The sequence below is a fragment of the Paroedura picta genome, chromosome 6 (assembly GCF_049243985.1).
Source record: "Paroedura picta isolate Pp20150507F chromosome 6, Ppicta_v3.0, whole genome shotgun sequence".
In the NCBI taxonomy this organism is placed as follows: domain Eukaryota; kingdom Metazoa; phylum Chordata; class Lepidosauria; order Squamata; family Gekkonidae; genus Paroedura; species Paroedura picta.
Window position 1 is genome coordinate 121390018 of NC_135374.1, and position 20995 is coordinate 121411012.

At 47.3% G+C, this 20995-nt stretch overlaps 2 protein-coding genes and 1 non-coding gene across 3 annotated transcripts in view; 1 reads left to right on the forward strand and 2 right to left on the reverse strand.

Moving 5' to 3' along the window:
- GTF2F2 (general transcription factor IIF subunit 2) overlaps positions 1-12370 on the forward strand; it is a 128767-nt gene extending 116397 nt beyond the window's left edge. Inside the window, exon 9 of the mRNA XM_077344027.1 lies at positions 9975-12370. Within this exon, the coding sequence (XP_077200142.1) occupies positions 9975-10094 (120 nt within the window). The 3' untranslated portion in view covers positions 10095-12370. The remainder of the gene's footprint in view (positions 1-9974) is intronic.
- A 1801-nt stretch (positions 12371-14171) lies between these two features.
- Positions 14172-20994, reverse strand: TPT1 (tumor protein, translationally-controlled 1). Its single transcript, XM_077344029.1, has 6 exons — positions 20770-20994; positions 20366-20439; positions 19939-20129; positions 17184-17289; positions 16891-17007; positions 14172-14403 (listed from the first exon to the last, which is right to left on the reverse strand). Exons 1-6 carry the CDS (start codon positions 20795-20797, stop codon positions 14401-14403), a joined length of 519 nt encoding a protein of 172 aa, XP_077200144.1. The 5' UTR covers positions 20798-20994; the 3' UTR covers positions 14172-14400.
- LOC143840865 (small nucleolar RNA SNORA31) lies at positions 14488-14617 on the reverse strand. The gene has a single exon (XR_013232456.1). It is a non-coding gene; the product is annotated as a small nucleolar RNA SNORA31 (small nucleolar RNA).
- Position 20995: the final 1 nt, after the last annotated feature.

Below are 20995 nucleotides of genomic sequence, written 5' to 3' on the forward strand. Positions count from 1 at the left end.
GTGCTGAATAAACATGCTTGCTAGTTTTGGGATGGAGATAGGCACTGAACATGGGACAAAATGAGCCTGTTTGGAGAACAAATCCACCACTACACATATTGCCGTCTTCCGGTGGCTGGGGGACAAGTCTGTGATAAAATCCATGACCACAACTGTTCATGGTACATTCAGGACCTCCAGCAGCTGCAACGCCTTGGGGCTACCCCACCCCCAGCCTTGCACGTATGCTTCAACGTCCGTACGCACGGTGGGCCAGCAGTACCACCTTCTCAGAAGATTTTCAGGAAGCCAAAATGACCTGCTGCCCAGCTGTCGTGGCACAGCTGTAGAACCTGCCATCTCCTAGGAGCAGGAACTTACTACCACTCTCCCATGAAAAACTTCCCCTCATGGTTCACCAGTTTACCCAACAAATCACACTCCTCCTCCTCCTCCTCCCCAGTCCCCATGTCCCCTATCTTGTTGTGACTCCTTGCTAGATCACCTGCTGTTGAGTCTCCTGCAGCCAGTTGGCACGTTCAGCTGCCATTGCCAGTCCCAACTGCTTTGGGAAAAGGACAGTGTCAGCCACCGGATTCACGTAACTCTCGTGTTGTGGGAGATCTGCCACAAAGTTCTGTTCACTGGGAAGATGGTTGCATTCAAAATTGAAACAGGAGAAAAAGTCAGCCCACCTTATCTGTTTGGCTTTGAGTTTGTACAGCTGCTTTAAGGCTTGTAAGTTGTTATGCTACGTCCACAACATAAACGGGATGGGCTCTCCCTTGATGCAGTGTCACCAAGTCAACAGGACCACCTTAGTGGATGCGGGGTCCTTATCCCAAATTGCCCAATTGTGCACTATATCATTAAACTTGCGAGAAAGGTACACCATGGGGTGGAAGATCCCATCCTTCCCCCACTGCAGTAACACAGGCCTCATAGCCACATTGTTGGAATCTACTTATACTACAAACTGGATTTCAGGGTTGGCGTGCTGCAGCAGAGGTTCGGAAGTAAAAAGGTGTTTCAGGTTGTCAAATGCCCTTTGGCATTCCTTACTCCAATTTGGTTTTAACCCCAGTTTGCATGCCCCTTCACCCCCATCCCTTGTTTTCAGTAAGTTCATCAGGGTAGGCCAATCTCAGCAGAGTTCGCTATGATAGAAATTCTCAAAGCCTAAGAAGCTTTGCAGCTGGTGTCGTGTTTTTTGTGGGACCCACCTCATCACAGAGTTTTGCAGGGTCCTTCTCCAACTCATGTGGGGAGATGCGATATCCAAGAAAGTCCATCTGTTAGAATAGAATCATAGAGTTGACCCTCCAGGGTCATATAGTCCAACCCCATGCACAATCAGGAACTCACAATTACCTGCACACTCACGGTAACCACCATTTCATGTCCAAGTGATCCCACCATCAAAAATCTTCAGAATGCAGCCTGGCCTGGAGGAAATTCACCTACCATCCCACAGTGGTGATCAGCAATTCCCTGAGTATGCAAGGAAGGGCCACAAGAAACAAACACTGGCACATCCCTTCCTGCCCACCCACTCACCATCTGCCTAAGTTCATAAAATCTGCATATCTATGAGATGACTACCTAGGCTCCACTTTAAAACTTCCAAAGAAGGAGAACCCATCACCTCCCGAGGAATTGTGTTCCACTGAGGAACTGCTCTAACTGTCAGGAACTTCTTCTGGCTGTTTGGCCTAAAATTCTTTTAAAGTAATTTAAACCCATTGGTTTTGGTCTGACCCTCTGGGGCAAAAGAAAACAACTCTGGTCCATCTTCTATATGATAGCCCTTCAAGTATTTGAAGATGGTTATCCTATCACCTCTTAGTCTTCTTCTCTCCAGGCTAAACAGACAAAGCTCCTTCAACCTTTACTCCTACTATTTGGTCTCCCAAATATTTGGTCTCCCTCCCCATCTTTGTTGCCCTTCTCTGGACAGGCTCTAGTTTCTCTACATTTTTCTTCAGTTGTGGCACATAAAACTCAACATAGTACTTGAAATGAGGACTTACGGAGTGGAGTGAAGAGGGAACATTATTTCACATTTTCTAGACACTATACTTCTTTTAATATAGCCCCAAATCCAGTTCGCCTTTTTGGCTACCGAGTTACACTGCTGACTGAAGTGTATGGTCTACTGAGACCCCCAGATTCTTTTCACATGTTCCTACTGCCAAGACTAGTCTCACCCATCGTATAGTGATACATTTGATTTTTCCTACCTAAATGAAGAACTTTATATTTTTCTCTATTAAAATACATTTTATTCATTTCAGCTCAGTTTTCTAGTCTGTCAAGATCATTCTGTATCCTGATTGTGTCTTCGGGTGTGTTTGGTACACCTCTTAGTTTAGTATCATCTGCAAATTTAATAAGGTCCCCCTCTATTCCTTCATCTAAATCATTTACAAATAATTTGAACAACACAGGGCCCAGGACAGATCCCTGAGGCACTTTACTCATCACTCCTCTCTAAGAAGATGACCATGATTTACAAGAACCCTTTGGGTGTAATCTGTAAACCAGTTCTCAATCTACCTAACAGGAATAGGATCCATGCTGCATTTTACCAACTTGCCAATAAGGACATCATGCGGAACCTTATCAAAAGCCTTACAGAAATCACAAACAATGTCTACAGCATTTCCATGATCTAGCAAGGTAGTAATTTTCTCAAAAAAAAAAACACGTTAGTATGACATGACTTGTTCTTGAGAAAGCCATGCTGACTCTTAGTAATTACAGCCATCTGCTCTAGCTGTTCAAGAACTGACTGATTATTTGTTCTAAAATTTTGCCAGCTGCAGACATCAACGTGACGAGTTGGTAGTTACCTAGACAGGAACAACATTTGCCCACCTCCAGTATTCTGGCACTTCCCCTGTTCTCCAAGAATTGTCAAAAATAATGGACAGAAGCTCAGAAATTACATCTGCAAGTTCTTTTAGTACCCTTGGATGCAATTCATCTGGGTCAGAAGATTTTTTTTTTCATTTAAAGAACTAACCCTACAGTGATCCTAAGCCACAACACCCATCACGCATGTATTTATTTATTGACTTTCTAGTCCGTTACCCCCAGCCTTGCCGGCTCGAGGCCCTCTACGATCAAACATTTTAAAATCATTTTTAAAAACCCAATACATTAATAATTAATCATCGATGGTGGCAACAAACAGCACCCTATTCTTTCCTGTGGAGCCTCAGGTCTGCTGCGTGTAGGCTATGTTTACTATAGATCATCCAGGCAATGTCAGCCTAGGGGTACTGATCACCAGAGGGGAAGGGACAGACCCGATTTTACTACCCCTGTTCTCCTTCAGTGGGGCTGAAGTCATCCAGGCTGGTTGGGTGATCCCTCTGCTCGCTCAGGTAAGGCATTCAAATGTAAATTACTTTCAGAGTCGCCTTCCTGAGCGACCCGAGCCTGACTAGTCAGTCTGGATTACCCTATTTCTTAGGAAGGAGGCATTCGAGCCCTGCTCTTGAGACTACCAAACCTAAGGCACCTAAGGGCAGTTTGTGGGAAGATTTTTAACCCCCCTCATGGCCACATTGAACGGGATCAGAGCCAGAGGAAGTAATCCGGTCCAGGATTTGGATTTTACCTTGCTCAAGCTTCATGGCTGAATCAGCGGCTACACAGAAGCCAGCTGGAGAGGTCCCTGGGGGCTCCAAAGGAACAGGGAGTGCAGCCGTGGTTGCCAAAGAGCAGCCAGGAGCCCCAGACAATTCTGACTCCTCCCCACTATCCGCTCGGATCACTGGAGCGGCAACTGCGGGGCATCCCCTCCCCGTGGATCGCAAAACTGGCAAAAAGAAGAAACGTGCTCCACGGATCAACAATGATAGAGCTGCGGCTGTGGCCACTGGCTCCTGCCGAAGAAGACCCAGTCCCAGCAAGGGCACAGGACAATGGAGGCACTGCTTCCGTCAGCGGAGCCAGGCATACTGGAGCCCCAGAATGCCGCCCGACTGAAGATCCCTGCCTGGACATCCGGGAAGTGCACACCGGGAGCTCCGAATGCCGCGGGAAGCAATCAGGGCCGGCGAGCCCTGCCGGTAAGCTGCGAGACGCAATTGGCGCTGGAGTGGGGGGGTTACGCGGAGCCCCAGACCATAATTCCCCACCCCCAACGTGACCCAGGAACAACCGGCGGGGCAGGGGGACCTTCTATCGGCGGCAGCAACCGCCATTCCAAGATGGCACCGCCCAGCCGAGAGCACGTGGCTGGCTACTACAACATGGCGCCTGGCACCCGGGAAGCGAGCACGGCACACAGGCGCCGCTCCGAGGTCCGCGGCAGGTCCAGTGAGGGCTCCCTGTCACCTGACACAAAGCCCAGGAGGGCAGGACGGGAGGGGAGCAGGACCTTACAGGAGCACCCAAGCACACCAAATGCACTGGCGCAGGTTCAGGGCCAGACACCTAGAAGACAGCCCCTCCCACCCTCGGAAGTGTGGTAGGAGGGAGCAGGACTGGGATGCCACCTCCAGATTCCAGGAGAAGCACTTCTCCAGCACCATACTCAGACTACCTCGAGTCTGAGATCTCAGAAGGGGAGGGCACAAGTGACAGGGGGAACAGAGAAAGCCCCCCCCCCCGGCTCAGAGCAACTTCACTCTCCTCCAGGAACACACGAGCCATGCGGCGCTCACCATCTGAGGCCAGATCACCAGTGCAGACTGTACACCACTTCCCGGACAATTTTGATAAAATCATCAAGATGGAATGGGCGCTTCCAGCAGGAGGTGCAACGCTCACCTCGGTGGCCAAGAAGCTTTACACCTTGACAGAGAAGGCCATGGCAGACCTCAAAGTCCCCCTGGTGGACGCTCCAGTAGTTGCTCTACATTCGGAGGCAGTACTTACCAAGGATGATGGAAATGCCCTCAAGGACTCAGTGGATCGCCTCAACGAGCACACATTAAAGAAAACCTTTGAAGCTTCATCTATGGTCATCAGAGCATCGGCGGCGCTATCAAACTTTACCAGAGCCATCGTCATATGGACTGACGACATGCTGAAATCAACGGAGCTGTCCACGGCAACAATGCGACAGACAATTTTAAAAATCAAGAGGGCAGCAGAGTTCACGGAGGATGCCTCACAAGACGCCATCCAGTTCTTGGCCAGGGCGCAGGCAGCCAGCATTGCCATTAGGCGTAACATTTGGCTTAAACATTGGAAGGTAGACACCACGTCTTAAGAGCACGTTATCATCCAAATTCTCTGGCAGGTTATTATTCGGTGAGTCTAACTTGGACCCAGTCCTCATGGAGACGAAGGACAAGAAGAGAGCAATACACCACCAAGGCAGGGATCGTGAGGGAAGGCCCAGGCAGCGTCAGTCCTTTCAGCCCTACAGAACCCAGGGCAGAAATCGGGACACCACGGACATCAGATCCTACTGCCACAACGAGTACTACCCGACGTTCTCTGACAGGCAGACCCAGCAGTTCAGATAACCAAAGGGCCAAAAAACAGTCTGCCTGACTCGGTGATTGGCTCCATGCATTTTGGGAGGCATGGAGCCCGACTATCACGGATCGGTGGGTCCTCGATGTCATATCAGAGGGCTACCGCATAGAGTTCACGGGGACACCCCCGGACCACTTCGTTGTGTCACCAATCCCCAAATCATCGTACAAACAATACCAACTGGCCCAGGCCATTCAACATCTACTCAACATAGGGGCCATCGAGGAGGTCCCAGAGGCGCAGAGGCACACCGGAGTGTACTCTTCATTGTATCCAAAAAGTCGGGGGAGTGGCAAGCTGTGCTGAACCTCAAGAGACTGAATGTGTGGGTTCGCAAACAGACGTTCAGGATAGAATCATTGCGCCACATCCTATAAATCCTCCAGAAGACAGACAGTTCGAAAAAAGACTCAATGGCGTAGAGCGAGACGGTTCTCGGGGCCTTTGGAGCTCCAGAATAGATTTCAGGCCCAAACTCCTCAAATCTATGGATCCCTACCCATTTGTGATGCGCCATGTGGGAACGAATGACATGTCCGTGCATACCATCTTTCCTATTAAAAAAGACTATCAAGATCTGGGGAGGAAGCTCAAGCAAATGGGGGCACAAGTGGTATTCTCTTCAATCTTGCCTGGCAAGGGAAGAGGAATGCGTTGGGAGAGGAAGATAATGGAGGTGAATCAGTGGCTGTGTAGTTGGTGCCGGCAGGAGAGATTTGGTTTCTGGGACCATGGGATAGGCTTTCTTGAGGAAGGTCTACTAGCACATGATGGACTGCACTTGTTGAAGCTGGGGAAGAATGTGTTTGGCAGGAACCTGGGGAGATTCATCAGGAGAGCTTTAAACTGAAGCCACAAGGGGAAGGAGACGATCAACATAGGGAGTGTAAGGAAGGAGACTGATCGGGGGCAGCCCAACCGGCAAGGCCAGCTCATAGGGAACCAAAAGTAAAAGGATTCAGATGCCTTTATACTAATGCCCAAAGCATGGGCAATAAGAAGGAAGAGCTGGAACTTCTCATGCTGATGGAAAGGTATGATCTAGTGGGCATCACAGAAACTTGGTGGAATGATTCTCATGACTGGAATGTAATGGTGGATGGATATGAACTGTTCAGAAAAAACAGAATAGATCGAAGAGGTGGAGGAGTGGCACTGTATGTGAGGAAAGGGCTTACCTGTCAGGAAATTCTAGTGAAGGAGAGTAGTTTCAGATAGGTGGATAGGGAATTAGTTAGAGAACCGCACTCAAAGAGTTGTTGTCAATGGTGTTTCATCAGACTGGAGGGAGGTGAGTAGCGGGGTACCTCAGGGCTCGGTGCTCGGTCCGGTACTTTTTAACATATTTATTAATGATTTAGATGAGGGGGTGGAAGGACTCCTCATCAAGTTTGCAGACGACACCAAATTGGGAGGACTGGCAAATACTCCAGAAGATAGAGACAGAGTTCAATGAGATCTGAAAAAAGGCGAATGTCATTTTGGGCTGTATCAACAGGGGTATCACATCAAAAATCACAAGATGTCATAGTCCCATTGTATACGGCAGGAGGGCAGGATGCTGTTTCTGTTGGCTGCAGAGGAGAGGACACGCAGTAATGGGTTTAAACTTCAAGTACAACGATATAGGCTAGATATCAGGAAAAAAATTTTCACAGTCAGATTAGTTCAGCAGTGGAATAGGCTGCCTAAGGAGGTGGTCCCCTCACTGGCAGTCTTCAAGCAAAGACTGGATACACACTTTTCTTGGATCCTTTAGGAAGGTTAGGGCTGATCTTGCGTTGAGCAGGGGGTTGGACTAGATGGCCTGTATGGCCCCTTCCAACTCTATGATTGGCTCCAGGTCAGTAACTACCCTTTTGTGGTTATCAGGGATGTTAAGCTCCCTCTTATATAGTTCTTCTGTATAATTTTGCCACCTTTTTAAAATCTCTTCTGCTTCTGTGAGGTCCCTACCATTTTGGTCCCTTATCATACCCACCTTTGCATGAAATGTTCTCTTCATATCTCCAATTTTCTTGAAAAGATCTCTGGTCCTCCCCATTCTATTGTTTTCTTCTATTTGTTTGCACTGTTCATTTAAGAAGGCATTCTCATCTCTTCTAGCTTTTCTCTGGAATTCTGCATTCAATTGGGTGTATCTTTCTCCCTTTCACTTCCCTTCTCTCCTTAGCTATTTGTAAAGCTTCCTCAGATAGCCATTTTGATTTGTTGCATTTCTTTTTCTTTCGGATGGTTTTAGTTGCTGCCTCTTGTACAATGTTGCAAACCTCTGTCCATAGTTCTTCAGGCACCCTGTCTATCAGATCTAATTCCTTAAATCTATTTGTCACCTCTACTGTATATTCGTCAGGGATATGATTTAGTTCATACCTGAGTGGCCTAGTGCTTTCCCCTACTTTCTTCAATTTAAGCCTAAATTTTGCAACAAGAAGCTGATGATCTGAACCACAATCAGCTCCTGGTCTTGTTATTACTGACTGTATAGAACTTCTCCATCTTTGGCTGCAGAGCACATAGTCAGTCTGATTCCTGTGTTGACTGTCTGGTGATGTCCATGTGTAGAGTTGTCTCTTGGGTTGTTGGAAAAGAGTGTTTGCTATGACCATTGTATTCTCTTGACAAAATTCTACCAGCCTGTGCCCTGCTTCATTTTGTACTGCAAGGCCAAACTTGCCTGTTATCCTGGTTATCTTTTGGCTTCCTACTTTAGCATTCCAATCCCCAGTTACAAAACTAAAACTCATCAATGTGGCAGGTAAAAGCAACCTCAGTTCCTACCTCCCCAGCACACAACCTGTAGACCTCTGCCGACCTTGCCTCAGCCCAAGGAATAGCTCCATTCTGGGTCAGTAGGTTGAATCCCCTTTTCTGGGGGATTCTGACCAGAAGTTCTCCCTTGCTCACAACCGCATGAGGCAGGGGAGGCTGGGGCAGCATTAGCTGGAGGCTCAGATGATGCATGGCTGCCACCTGGTGGGGGTCTTGCTAAAGAATTTTTGAAGCACTGAAACGGTACACAGTTGGAAACAAATATCACCATCTAAGTAATCCAGAGAAGTGTTTGCTGCCATATCCTCCTCCTATCAAACCGTCAATTCCTTGTGATATCACAGTCCCATGAAAAAAAATAGGAATTATCCAGGCTATTGAAAATCCAATAAAGAATGCTTTAATTTCTTCTCCTAGTTATCCAAATAATCGTAAATATTCTTAATCATCCAAAGTAATAACACAATCAAAAAAGGTTCTCGGGTAAACTCTCCCCCGTTTTCCTTATCTTCATTAGTGATTATGGCCCTTAATTATATTTTCACCATCACGTATTATCACTTCGGCTCTATGCTCATCATATTTTGAGATCCTAGTTTGACAGACCTCAAATTAGGATCTCAAAATATGATGAAAATGGGAGAGTTTACCTGGGAACCTGTTTTGATTGTGTGTAATTATTTTGGATTATTTGATTGTGTGTAATTATTTTGGCTGGGTTCAGCCCTGTTTTTTTTTCCAGAAGTGGCCTAGCCACAGCTTCCTTTAACCTCTCTGGGAAAGTCCCTGTACCAGGGACAAGTTGATAATCTCCCAGGAAGATACCTGGATGTCCTCACTGGCCATGAGAGACAAGGGGGCACGTGGTTGGCTGGACAGCTGCCAGCATCCTGCTCATATTGGCCAAGGAGAGCAGACTGAAGTGGTCCAAAACTGGACCTTGAGCTGGTCAAAGGGGCTCTAGTGCCCTAACTGTATCAAAACTGGCAGTTCTGGCAGAGTGACAAGATTTTCTCTGCAAAAAAGCTTGCAAAAGCTTCATGGGTCATGTCTAATTGGGGCAATCCTTTTAAGGATGTCAAAAATTCAATTGTTTTAAACAACTGAGCCGGGCTTGCACTAGCAGAAGCAATAGAAGCCACCATGAATTCCAAGCCTTAAGCCAATATTGTGACATATTGATGGAAAGACCCTAGGACTTCATAGGACTGCTCCAATGTTGCTTTTAGGAATCTCTTGAGGGTAATGCAGCACAGGAACAACTTGGATGATGAAATGCAGCCCGTGCCTTGGTCTGTCTAACACCGGGACGCAGTCCTGCTTTCTGAGTGTTACCTTCAAGGCATTCAATGCCTTCCATATGAAGTAGAAATCTTTCACCAGTGTTTTAACAGAAGACAATGACAGGACCAAGCAGCTGTTAATGATACATCCAGATGGGTCATTGTGTTCATCTGTCTGTTGCACCTTCAAGACTACAACATTTGTGGCAGGGGCTGTGAGTGTCCTGCAGTGCATGGAGCTGGACTAGACGACCTAGGAGGTCCCTTCCTACTGTGATTCTAGGGGAGGCACTTTCGGGAGTCACTGCTAATTTCTTCAGATGCCTTCCTGAAAGCTCTTCCCCAGCCACAGGGTTTGTTGGTCCTTAAAAGTGCTGCTAGCCTCTTGTCCTTCCTATGTGTTTGTCTTCTTCCTATTTAGTTTTTTCTTTTCTTTTCCAGATTTACTTGAAAGAAATTTTACGAGAAATAGGCATCTACAATGTTAAGGGGACACACAAGAACACATGGGAGCTTAAGCCAGAATATAGACATTACCAAGGTGAAGATAAGAGTGACTAACCAGACAGCTCAGCCAGCCAGCGAAGACTGCAAGGACTGACTCACTTTCAAGAAGCCTAACTCCCCTTTTTAAAGATGATGCCAAGAACATTCTGTTTGTGCGTTTTGGTAAATAGAATAAATGTGTATTAGATTTCTTTAACACTTGCCATTTTTAATCACATTTTGTAGGAAGGCAATATCAATAGGGACCAGAAACCCAGTTTGTTAAAATGCCGAACTTCTTGTTCGTAAAATACCGTATTTGCCAGCGTATAAGACTGGGCATATAAGACGACCCCCCCAACATTTCCACTCAAAATATAGAGTTTGTTACATTACATTACAGTACTATGGGCAGCTATGTCTATCCCAACTGAAGTGCACCCGGCATATAGGACGACCCCCCCACTTGGAGGCATGTTTTTCAGGGGGGAAAGTAGTCTTATACGCCAGCAAATACTGTATATATGTGGCTATGAGTTTAGTATCCCCCAAGTCTCAAGGCTACCTTCTCAGGACCATGCCTTCATGAAGGCAACCAGCAGAGGTCTGAAATCTTCCTGACTGGGTGGGGGAGTTCTTTTGCTAGACAGACGCAGAGTGGAAAGAAGAAAGAACAATCACCAAGGAGAATATCTTGCTTGAACTGTACAGTAAAGCACAGCATATAAAGGCTTGGATCCTGGCTGGAATTTCTGCAGGCACAAGGGGAAATTTTTCATTATCTTCCCCTCACAGGTGACTTCACTATCCCTGGAGATGCAGAAGTATTTTTCTTGTCTCAGTAATACAGCACAGCAAACTAACAGCCTGGTCATTTCTTGCACATTTCCAATAAAAACACCAACGTCTCCCTTCTTGAAGCAAGAACTAGGCCCACAGCTGGGAGTATTTCTCTGATCCCAAGAGCAGAGATCTCCTGAACACACAGCAACTGCTCCAAAGGGCTGCTGACCCCTGCTGCTATTTGTGGCTTCTACCAATCCTATGATTCTAGGAGCAGCATTTGGGGAAAGTTGGGAGCAGGATCTTTGGCTATATATATATCCTTATATTTTAGAAAGAGCCATGTAGGCGGCCCTGTCTGATCCCAAAGGGCCACTCTGTCTGGGTGGTGTCAGGGTCAGCGGGCCAATTTGGATTGGGCTGGCCCCTGGAGTGTCCGCCTCCAGGAGCCAACCAAGCAAAGCTCCAGGAGCTGACCGAGCAAAGCTGGGCACTTCCAGATAGGGATGGTCCCTGGAGCAGCTGCCTGCACTGCCTGCTCCTCCTTGATGAGGCTGCCCTTGGGTCCACCATGGAGAGAGGCCTTCCCTGACTCTGGGGCCACTCTCCGCCAGTGCGCCCGGTGGGGAGGGGCCTCACCACTTCCCGTGTCCAGCAAGGCCTCTCTCTCTGGCAAGAACCCTTCCCGGACCCAAGGGCAGCTCTCCGCTGCTGCAGCCAGGGGCCTCTCCCCAAGGGACTGCTCTGCACCTCCATGTGGCCAGGATGCCAGGATAAGGTAGGCTGGGGGGGGGGCAGATCTCCCTTCTCCGTCCCTTCCCCTTACTCCTTCTAAAGCCCATTTTTTTATTCTGATTTTAGGCAGATTGTAAGTGGGTGCTTGGCTCTTGTGGTTATTTCCTGCATTCCATAGGGGGTTGGACAAGATGAGCATGGAGGACTTTCTATGAATTCTGACTAAAGGGACTGAGGAGGGGGGAGACTATCTTATTCCATTTCTCCTCTGCCTGGTTTAGAATTGCCAGGATAAATGGGTCTTCCTCACCTTTAAGCAGATGCTCCATATGCCATTCCAGATGTATGCTCTGCTCGCTGTAATGACTAATCAAGACTTAAAATCACATTGTGTGCCATGTGCTACATTCAAAACACATTTATCGTAGCCACACACACACTGGGTGCAAGTAGCTCTTAGAAGATCCATCATTAGGGCTATGCTTTACAAAAAAAAAAAATTAAAAACGCACAGCACATATTTCATGAAATGTCCAGACTGAAATCTTCAGCATTTCAGACCTGTCCCCCTCCTCCTTTGGAAAGAGTGAAATGTGCTACAACAGCATAAACTCTCTCATTTAATACAGGATGTATTTTGAATAACTGCTTGTAGAAAATGAAGGCATTTATACTTTTAAATACTATAAACATGCCCAATAATACAATTTCATATGCTGGGTGACACATTTTGTTGTTAAAGCAGAACAATTGAATGAGTTTTGATATGAAAATACTGCATGTATTTGGATTTCCACCATTTCCCGTGGGAATTAAAATAGCTCTTTCTCAAGCCTCTGAAATGTCTAGAAGTTTTTTGTTTCTAATAAGACCACCCCACTTAGCCAACATGAAGGCAAACATAGGGAGCTTTTCTGTTGGAAAGTCCTTCTGCCTATGGAGTTTCTAGCCCTTAAAACCACAAGCCACCAAGAACCACATTACTTGTGGACCTCAAGCCAGCTGGAAGAATTTTGGCAAGAACAATTCCAGTGCTCTCTTCTGCCTCCCCCATCCCTTGCCCTCAGCATAAACCTACAGGCTCTCCATTTTGGACAAAGAAACAAAGCCACTGGATTCAAGCTTTGTTCCGCTGCTTCAGAACAATTCAGTGACCCACCTGAACCAGCTTTCATAAGTGATGAACTGGCAGGTACATAGCACAGGGCAAGAGGCTTCAATACCAAGAGTGGGCCACTCCCGTGGCCGAGTACACGCCCCCGGCACCAGCATGAGTTCTCTGGCAAGAGGCAGTTTCCATTGGCTGAACTCAACAAGCCACTCAAGCTGCTGAATTTCAAATCTTTGAAGTATGGACAACCTGTTAACACCCCATGTTAGATGAACGCAGGCACACATTCATACCACACCTGATGACAACACCCCTCCCCCCATCCCCACCAACAGCTGTCGGTCAAATCTCCAAGACTGAGCAGCACAGTGTGGGGTGAGGAAAGGCCAGAGAGGACCGAGGAAAATTGTGGAGACTCACAAAGGAATCAGACCACAAGCCAGTGAGAACATGCCAACTTGGCAGAACAGATTACATCGAACACAGACATCATACTTCTGAACCCAACAATGAAGACCAAGAATAATCACAGGCAATGCAGCAGAAGAATTTTTCTTGTCTCAGTAATACAGCACAGCAAACTAACAGCCTGGTCATTTCTTGCACATTTCCAATAAAAACACCAACGTCTCCCTTCTTGAAGCAAGAACTAGGCCCACAGCTGGGAGTATTTCTCTGATCCCAAGAGCAGAGATCTCCTGAACACACAGCAACTGCTCCAAAGGGCTGCTGACCCCTGCTACCATTTGTGGCTTCTACCAATGCTGCTTTTAATTATTTTCGCTTAAATGCTTCATTCCATGCTTTTTACCCAGAATCACCCTCTTCTTTCACAAGAACATTATACAAAGGCTTGAAATAATGGAATCCCTCATTTTTCTGTGTTTGCTAAAAGTTCTACTGGAGATGCCCTATGGAAGGCACTGCAGGATTTTCATGTTATTTTAATTGCTTGTTCAGCCCTTGGCCAGGGAGCAAGAGGTACGTATTCCAAAGACACTAGGAACTCCTTGCAGTCATTTGCACTTAAAACTGTTGTTCAGTGGATTCCAAAGCAATCCATGTGCCAATGTAACTCAGCATCCTGCTAAGCTAGTTATTACAGTTCTTTTCTACAGCAGTAGAGATTCTTTTGCCTAATCGCTGCTTTCTGCTGCCAAGGATTCTTTCCACTCCCTCTGCCTCAGACAAACTTCGCAATAATATACCGAAGAAACATCCATCTCTCCTTGACTAGTTAAGAACTCAAAGGAACTCCAACATTAGGGCTTCCAAATCTTGTCCTCCAGAAAGTTACTGTAGTTAGTTGAGCAGTCAGAGGAACGAGGTCCGCTTGAGAAGGAACACCTTCCTTTGTGAGGCACATGCAGCGAGTCCAGGGGGCCGGCTGGTCTTCTCCTTCCTGGAGACTGTCTCAGGCAGGCAGGCAAGAGGACCAGGCTACATTACTGAGAAGCTAACCTTTCAAGTGTACAAGAGCTGCAGAAAGCTCCACACATTAAACCAAGAGGCATCACCTATGCTGGGTTTCAATGAGTTTTTTTATTTTAGACAGCCTACATGACATGTTTTTAAAAACAATGCCTCCACTCCAATCAATTCAGGGTCAAAATAAACCAAATTAAGCTCAAGGTGACAGCAGTCCAGTTGTCAGACATTGCCGAGTCATGATGGTTTGTGGATGAGGAAAGAGCAGCAGCCAGTTATGAAGATGAGGACGCCGACAGAAGATCCAGGAGGGAAGACCTCTTGTTACTGTCAAGAAAGGAACCAGGGTTAGCAAACACACACACACACACACACCAGCTCTATGGCCAGAATGGTCAAGCTGGTTGCTTTGACTGTCCTCCCCAATTCAATCTGAGCTGCCACTTGACTGGGCAGGCAGGAAGCGCAAGGAAGTTGCTCTTGCACCTTGATGCAAGCCAAGGAGCCAAAGGAGTTGGTCCCGGCCTATCAGCAGATGCTTAACCTTCCAAGGTTACAAACACCCTAGCTTTCCCTGAGGCTGTCCAGATTTATAACCGTTCATTCAATAGCTGCAAAAATACTCAAGTTACACATCACCCCACAACAAATAATCAAACTCAGCAGACCAGTGCCGTGTTCTTAATTAAGCACCTCCATGCACAAGTCCATCTGTTCCTGCTATCTGTACCCTCCCAGCATAAGCCCTGGCTACAATTTATAGCAAAATCATGTACAATCTGCATGCATGTGGTGCACTGAATGCAAATGGCACACAGATTCACGGTGCATTGTGAATTATGACACTACCCTCTACTGAATCAGACTTTTTGGTTCATCAGGGTCAGCCATTGTCTATACAGACTGACAATGACTCCTGCCAGCTCCTTCCGCATAGAGGAAGGCTGGCTAGGCCAGTAAAGACAAATCAATCTTGCAGCTTAACAACATTAAATCCAGGTTACTTCCTGGACAACTGGAAGAGAAGCCCATGGGCTCATTTTTACAGATCAAGGGAGTGGAAATGCCAGGATCATTATTAGGATGCTGCCTCTTTAAGGAAACCATGCTTAATTTTCTCCCTTACATGGCCTGAAGGGAGAAGTCCCACTCTGGCACTCTGAGTGCACCAGGAAGCGCACCTGGGAGAGGGGGTGACTCAGCCAGCCAAGTACAGAGACTTTTAAACAAGCCCTCACCAAAGGCTGAGGAGTAAACCCAAATGACCACCTCTTCCAGATCAGCACCTGACTAATGAACATGAAGCAAAAAGAAATCAGGGAGCACTTCTCCCAAGGAACTGGACAGGAACTGCACAAACTTGTAACTAGGGAGTCTGGTGTCTCCACACCCCAAAAAATCAGAAAGGACAGCAAAAACAAATATGAAGCTGGGACACCTTTTCCTCAAAGGAAAGCTAAAGCACTAGGTGCTTTATGGAGGAGAAAAATGATCCTGGGAAAGGGTAAGAAGCAGACTGCACACAATCTGAATGATGGGAGAGAGGTGAGTAGCAGGGTACCTCAAGGCTCGGTAAACCGCCCTGAGCCTCCGGGGAGGGCAGTATAGAAGTATGATAAATAAATAAATAAAGTTTGCAGATGACACCAAATTGGGAGGACTGGCAAATACTCCGGAAGATAGAGACAGAGTTCAACGAGATCTGAACACAATGGAAAAATGTGCAAATGAGAACAAGATGCAATTTAATAAAGATAAGTGTAAAGTTCTGCATCTGGGTCAGAAAAATGAAAAGCATGCCTACTAGATGGGGGATACGCTTCTAGGTAACACTGTGTGTGAACGAGACCTTGGGGTACTTGTGGATTGTAAACTAAACATGAGCAGGCAGTGTGATGCAGCGGTAAAAAAAGGCAAATGCCATTTTGGGCTGTATCAACAGGGGCATCACATCAAAATCACAAGATGTCATAGTCCCATTGTATACGGCACTGGTCAGACCACACCTGGAGTACTGTGTGCAGTTCTGGAGGCTTCACTTCAAGGACGTAGATAAAATTGAAAGGGTACAGAGGAGAGTGACGAAGATGATCTGGGGCCAAGCCCTATGAAGATAGGTTGAGGGACTTGGGAATGTTCAGCCTGGAGAAAAGGAGGTTGAGAGGGGACATGATAGCCCTCTTTAAGTATTTGAAAGGTTGTCATTTGGAGGAGGGCAGGATGCTGTTCCCATTGGCTGCAGAGGAAAGGATACGCAGTAATGGGTTTAAACTACAGGTACAACGATATAGGCTAGATATCAGGAAAAAAAATTCAGTCAGAGTAGTTCAGCAGTGGAATAGACTGCCTAAGGAGGTGGTGAGCTCCCCCTCACTGGCAGTCTTCAAGCAAAGGTTGGAGACACACTTTTCTTGGATGCTTTAGGATGGTTTGGGCTGATCCTGCTTTGAGCAAGGGGTTGGACTAGATGGCCTGTATGGCCCCTTCCAACTCTATGATTCAACTCCAATTATGAACAGACAAGAGGAGCTCTTCCCATCACAATGACACAAAATATAGGGACGTGTTGTGCTTTGGTGGCTAACAATCCAAATGCCTCCTTGGAGACACAGAGCACCAGAGCTCGCCGCCCCCCTCCTCCCCGTTGCTGGAGAGGGTGGCTGTCTCACTGCTCTTGAGTGTGGACTTTGAGAGGAGCTGGCTTGTCAGGGTCACAAGCAGGATGTGCAACACGGCTGCCAGCAGGGCTCTTGTGTGGCTGCTCAGACAACCACCAAGTCTACCCCCCCCTTGCAGCCTTTCATCAATACTTACACATTTTTCCATGTCTAATCCATCCTTAAAGAAAATCATATATGGAGTTACGCCATCCTCACGAAAATCCAGCAGGGCCACCATGCCTTCAGGATTCATGTTCTCTCCTACAAAAAACTTTAGGAAGGAGAAAAGTCAGACGAGGAAGATATCCCATCTGCACTGAAATAGACTTCCTTCACAAGCCTAAAAAATGTCAAGGTTTACTCAACAGGAAAAACCAATATGCTCCAAACTTGAGAGAGAGAAACCCCATCATTTATAGATGTTATTGAAAGAGAAAAGGAAGCTACCTGGTAATTTTTGAAGTTTGCAAGGATATGTTTGACTTGTTCTGCAGCCCCCGTCATGAACGGCTTTACTCTCTCTGGCTTTGTTTCTTCAAGTCTGGCTTTGATTCTAAAAAGAAGACAGCCTGTCGGAGTCACAGAGAATGGCTACAGAACCACATACTAGCAGTGTCGGGTGGTGCTTTGCAGCTAACTAGAATGTGAGACACAGATTCTACCTCTATCTCTCCCCCCCTCCCCCTCCAATTCTACACCGCCTCTGGTCTAGGTAGCCAGTGGAGGAATTTTAGGTGGGGAACTTCCTGGCTGTTCAGAATTTTTTCTATATTAAGATTTTGTTTTATTATTTCACTAGCTTCAAAGGCCGTTTCTAAGAACGGGCCTTGAAAGGGTCCCCTCTTCTGGCCCCCGGCCAGTCAGCTAAAAGTGGCTTTGGGCCGCAGTTCACAGCTGGATCAAGTGGGGCGGGAGCTGGCCAGCTCATTAGCAGGCCAGGGGGCCCTTGTTAGCAGGCCCAGAGGCCCTTCGTTAGCTAGCCCAGTCTAGCAGGCCTGGAGGCTCTCGTAAGCAGGCCCTCCACCACAACCCTTTGCCCAGGGCCCTCTCCCCTTACCTGCTGCTGGCTCCAGGCACTCAGGCGTCTGAGAGCAAAGAGGCTACAATCCAGGGACAGAGGGCAAGAGCTGCAGGGGCAGGGCCAATTAGCAAAGCTGGCTGCACCATGATTGGCCCTATTCCAACTTGGACAGCCCCACCCCCCAGGGTGTTTCACAAATATATAGAGGAACCATGGATGGATAAGGATTATTGTAAACTATCTTGAGAGGTGGTATTAAAATCAAATAAAAATGCTAACTGTATTTGGAATATTTGATATTTTCTTACATGTTAATACTTTTAAGCACCATAAACATGCCAAATTGTATGTTACATGCCAATTTAGAAGTAACCTATTTCAACCTATTAAATAAACAAAGAGTTTTGATTCAGTAAACACTGCTTGTATGACAGCCCCCCCCCCCCAAAAAAAAAACACCTTCAACATTTCTGGTCTTGTCTGTGTCATAAGATTAACAGTGAAAGCATAAGGAAAGAACACGAGTTCTACAAAGAAATGACACATCTATTTGTCTGAGGAATGCATGATTCGGCAGAAAAGCTTGAAGCCTCAAAATTGGAACCCAGCTTCAGTATGACCATGGGAGTTGCAGAGTCAAAAGCTGGGGTCATGAAATCAAAGGCTTATTCACTATAGAAGCTAGGAAGGGCAAGCAGCACATCTAAGGAAGGAAAATATTCCCTCCTGTAGGCTCATCTACCAGAGCCTACAGGATCCTGTGCTCAGGCTAACTAAAACAGCCGTTTAACGTTTTGACCACTGAGAGCCCTGAAACATTCTTCAGGCTTCAAGAAACCCCCAGAAGTGGAATGATCGTGTAAAATATGGTTGGGGAGCATAGCTGTATACATGCCCCCCTTCCCCATAGGCCATGGTTGAGAAAGCCTGGAGTAGGAAGCTGTGTAAGATGAGGATCCAAACCATCCCCTCTGCTAGAGATGTTTCCTTGGTGTTGGTGGCCATGAGCCCCTCACACTTTCACCTGAGGGTGGAAAATATCCCCTTCCTAACAAACCAACAGGAATTTAAAACCTCCTCAGTTATTACAGCCACTGTGACATAGTGGGAAAGACAGACCAAGACCTCGAAACCAAAAGTTCAAATCCCACCTCTGCCATGAAAACTTGCCAAGTGATTTTGGGTCCATCACACACACTCAGCCTAGCCTCCCTCCCAGGGTTGCTGTGAGGATAAAATGGAGTTTATGCCAATAAAAGGTTACTGACTGACTGACTGACTGATAAAATGGAGGACAAGAGAATAATATAAGCTGCTTTAGATCCCCACAGGGAACAAAGTCAAGCCGAAACATGTTACAATCCTAAAGTTGGCTAGAATTCACAACAAAGGGATGAGTGCTCTTACTGTTCCTCCATCCAGCATTACTGCAACTCTTGGGAGTGGACAGATTTGCTCATTCAGCACCATTAAAGGGACACAGCAAAGGAGCTTGCTTTTTGTATCCTGCTTTTTGCTGCCCCAAAAAAGTCTAATGGGGTTGGGGTTTGAGTGAGGTCCTTGTATTTAAGCAAGATACTGCCAAGACCTTTCAAGTATTTGTTGTAGCTACTATTGTTTTGGTATTAATCATACCTCAGAATCTAAATCGTCTGAAGCCATTCACTTTACCTTTCCCACCAAAATTAAGAAAGGTCATCAACCATCAACATGATCTTTGGCTGAGCATTCCCATACAATTATACCCTTCTAAGACCACTGAAATCTCTGGACTTAAATTTCAGAAACTCAGGACCAAATTTTTAGTAGTGAGCAAAATCACCTTGTTTCCTCAGGTTTAGAGCCTGCAGTACCTTAATCATTCCAGACAGGCAGGGAAAGACTTGCCCATAGTATGCAGGAGGGATGGACCAGAACCAATGGGTTGAAATTAATGCGAAAAAAATTCACTCTAAATATCCCAAAGAAGATCTTAACAGTTAGAGCGGTTCCTCAGTGGAACAGGCTTCCTCGGGAGGTGGTGGGTTCTCCATCTTTGGAAATTTTTAAACAGAGGCTGGATATCCATCTGACAGAGAGGCTGATTCTGTGAAGGTTCAAGGGGGTGGCAGGTGACAGTGGAGGAGCAATTCTACCAGATCAAGGGCTGAAGTTGAATCAGCAAAGAAACAGATCACTCACGCTTTCATATAATCCTTGATGTACTTCTTATAAGACTCTTTAGTAAAACTTGTTTCCTGAAGATGGTGATTCATTACGATGTCAACGCCAGTGACAACGGTAGCCTCTGACCCTTCTCCTTCTGGGCCGTCAGCAGATGCATTTCCGCCAATCAGAGCATCATCAATTTCTCCTTCTTTCCGGCTTACCATCTGTTCAAAACAAGCAGGTTTCTGATGAGATACCATCATGCAAGCCTATGCCACCAATACATGAATGACTGCTACATCAAGGAAGAAGTCCCTGGTGAGTTCCCGAGGCCCAGGGGCACATTCTGTCCAGGGCATTGTTGCTAGGGAGCGCACACCATGCTCAGGGTTGAAGCAAGGATGGTTTTGGTGCAAGAGAAGGAGGGAGGGAGGGACATTCCCTACCCCGGCATGCTCACCTTCCCCTCTACCTCCAGGCAGAGGCCGCTGGCGACTTCCTTGATCTTGTAAATGTCGGAGAACATCTCATCCTCTGCAGAAAGGGAGAGGGGGGGGGTCAGGTGACGCCCAGGCCAGAGCGGAATGACGGACGCAGGACGATGACGTCGAACACGCCCCGAGGCGCGCAGGCGCAGCCTCCGTTACCCCAGCAGCAACATCCACGCATGCGCAGACGGCGGACCTTGGGCCCGGATCCCTTCGGTCTCCCCCCCGCCCCCCCGACACGCCGCACAAGCGCAGAACGAGAGAACCTCGCGGGCGGCCCACTTGGGCCCGGTGAGCTGCGCAGGCGCACATCGGCGCGCAGCCCCCCCCCCAACCCGTCCTCCCTCCCTGTCGCGCGGGGCGGCGGCAGGCTCACGGCTGATGCAGTCGCGGTAAATGATCATGATGGCGGCGGCTGTGGCGGCGGCGGGCCAAGCGGGTGCCAAGCGGTCTCAGGGAGCGGAGCGGCTCGACAGCAGCCCCAGCACCGACCAGGAGCGAGGCAGAAAAGGCCGAGGCGGCGCCTCCGCGGAGCTCATATAGCCAGCGGGGCACGTCCCGGGCAGCTGTGCGTCGCCAATCCCCGCGCGCCCAGCCACGCA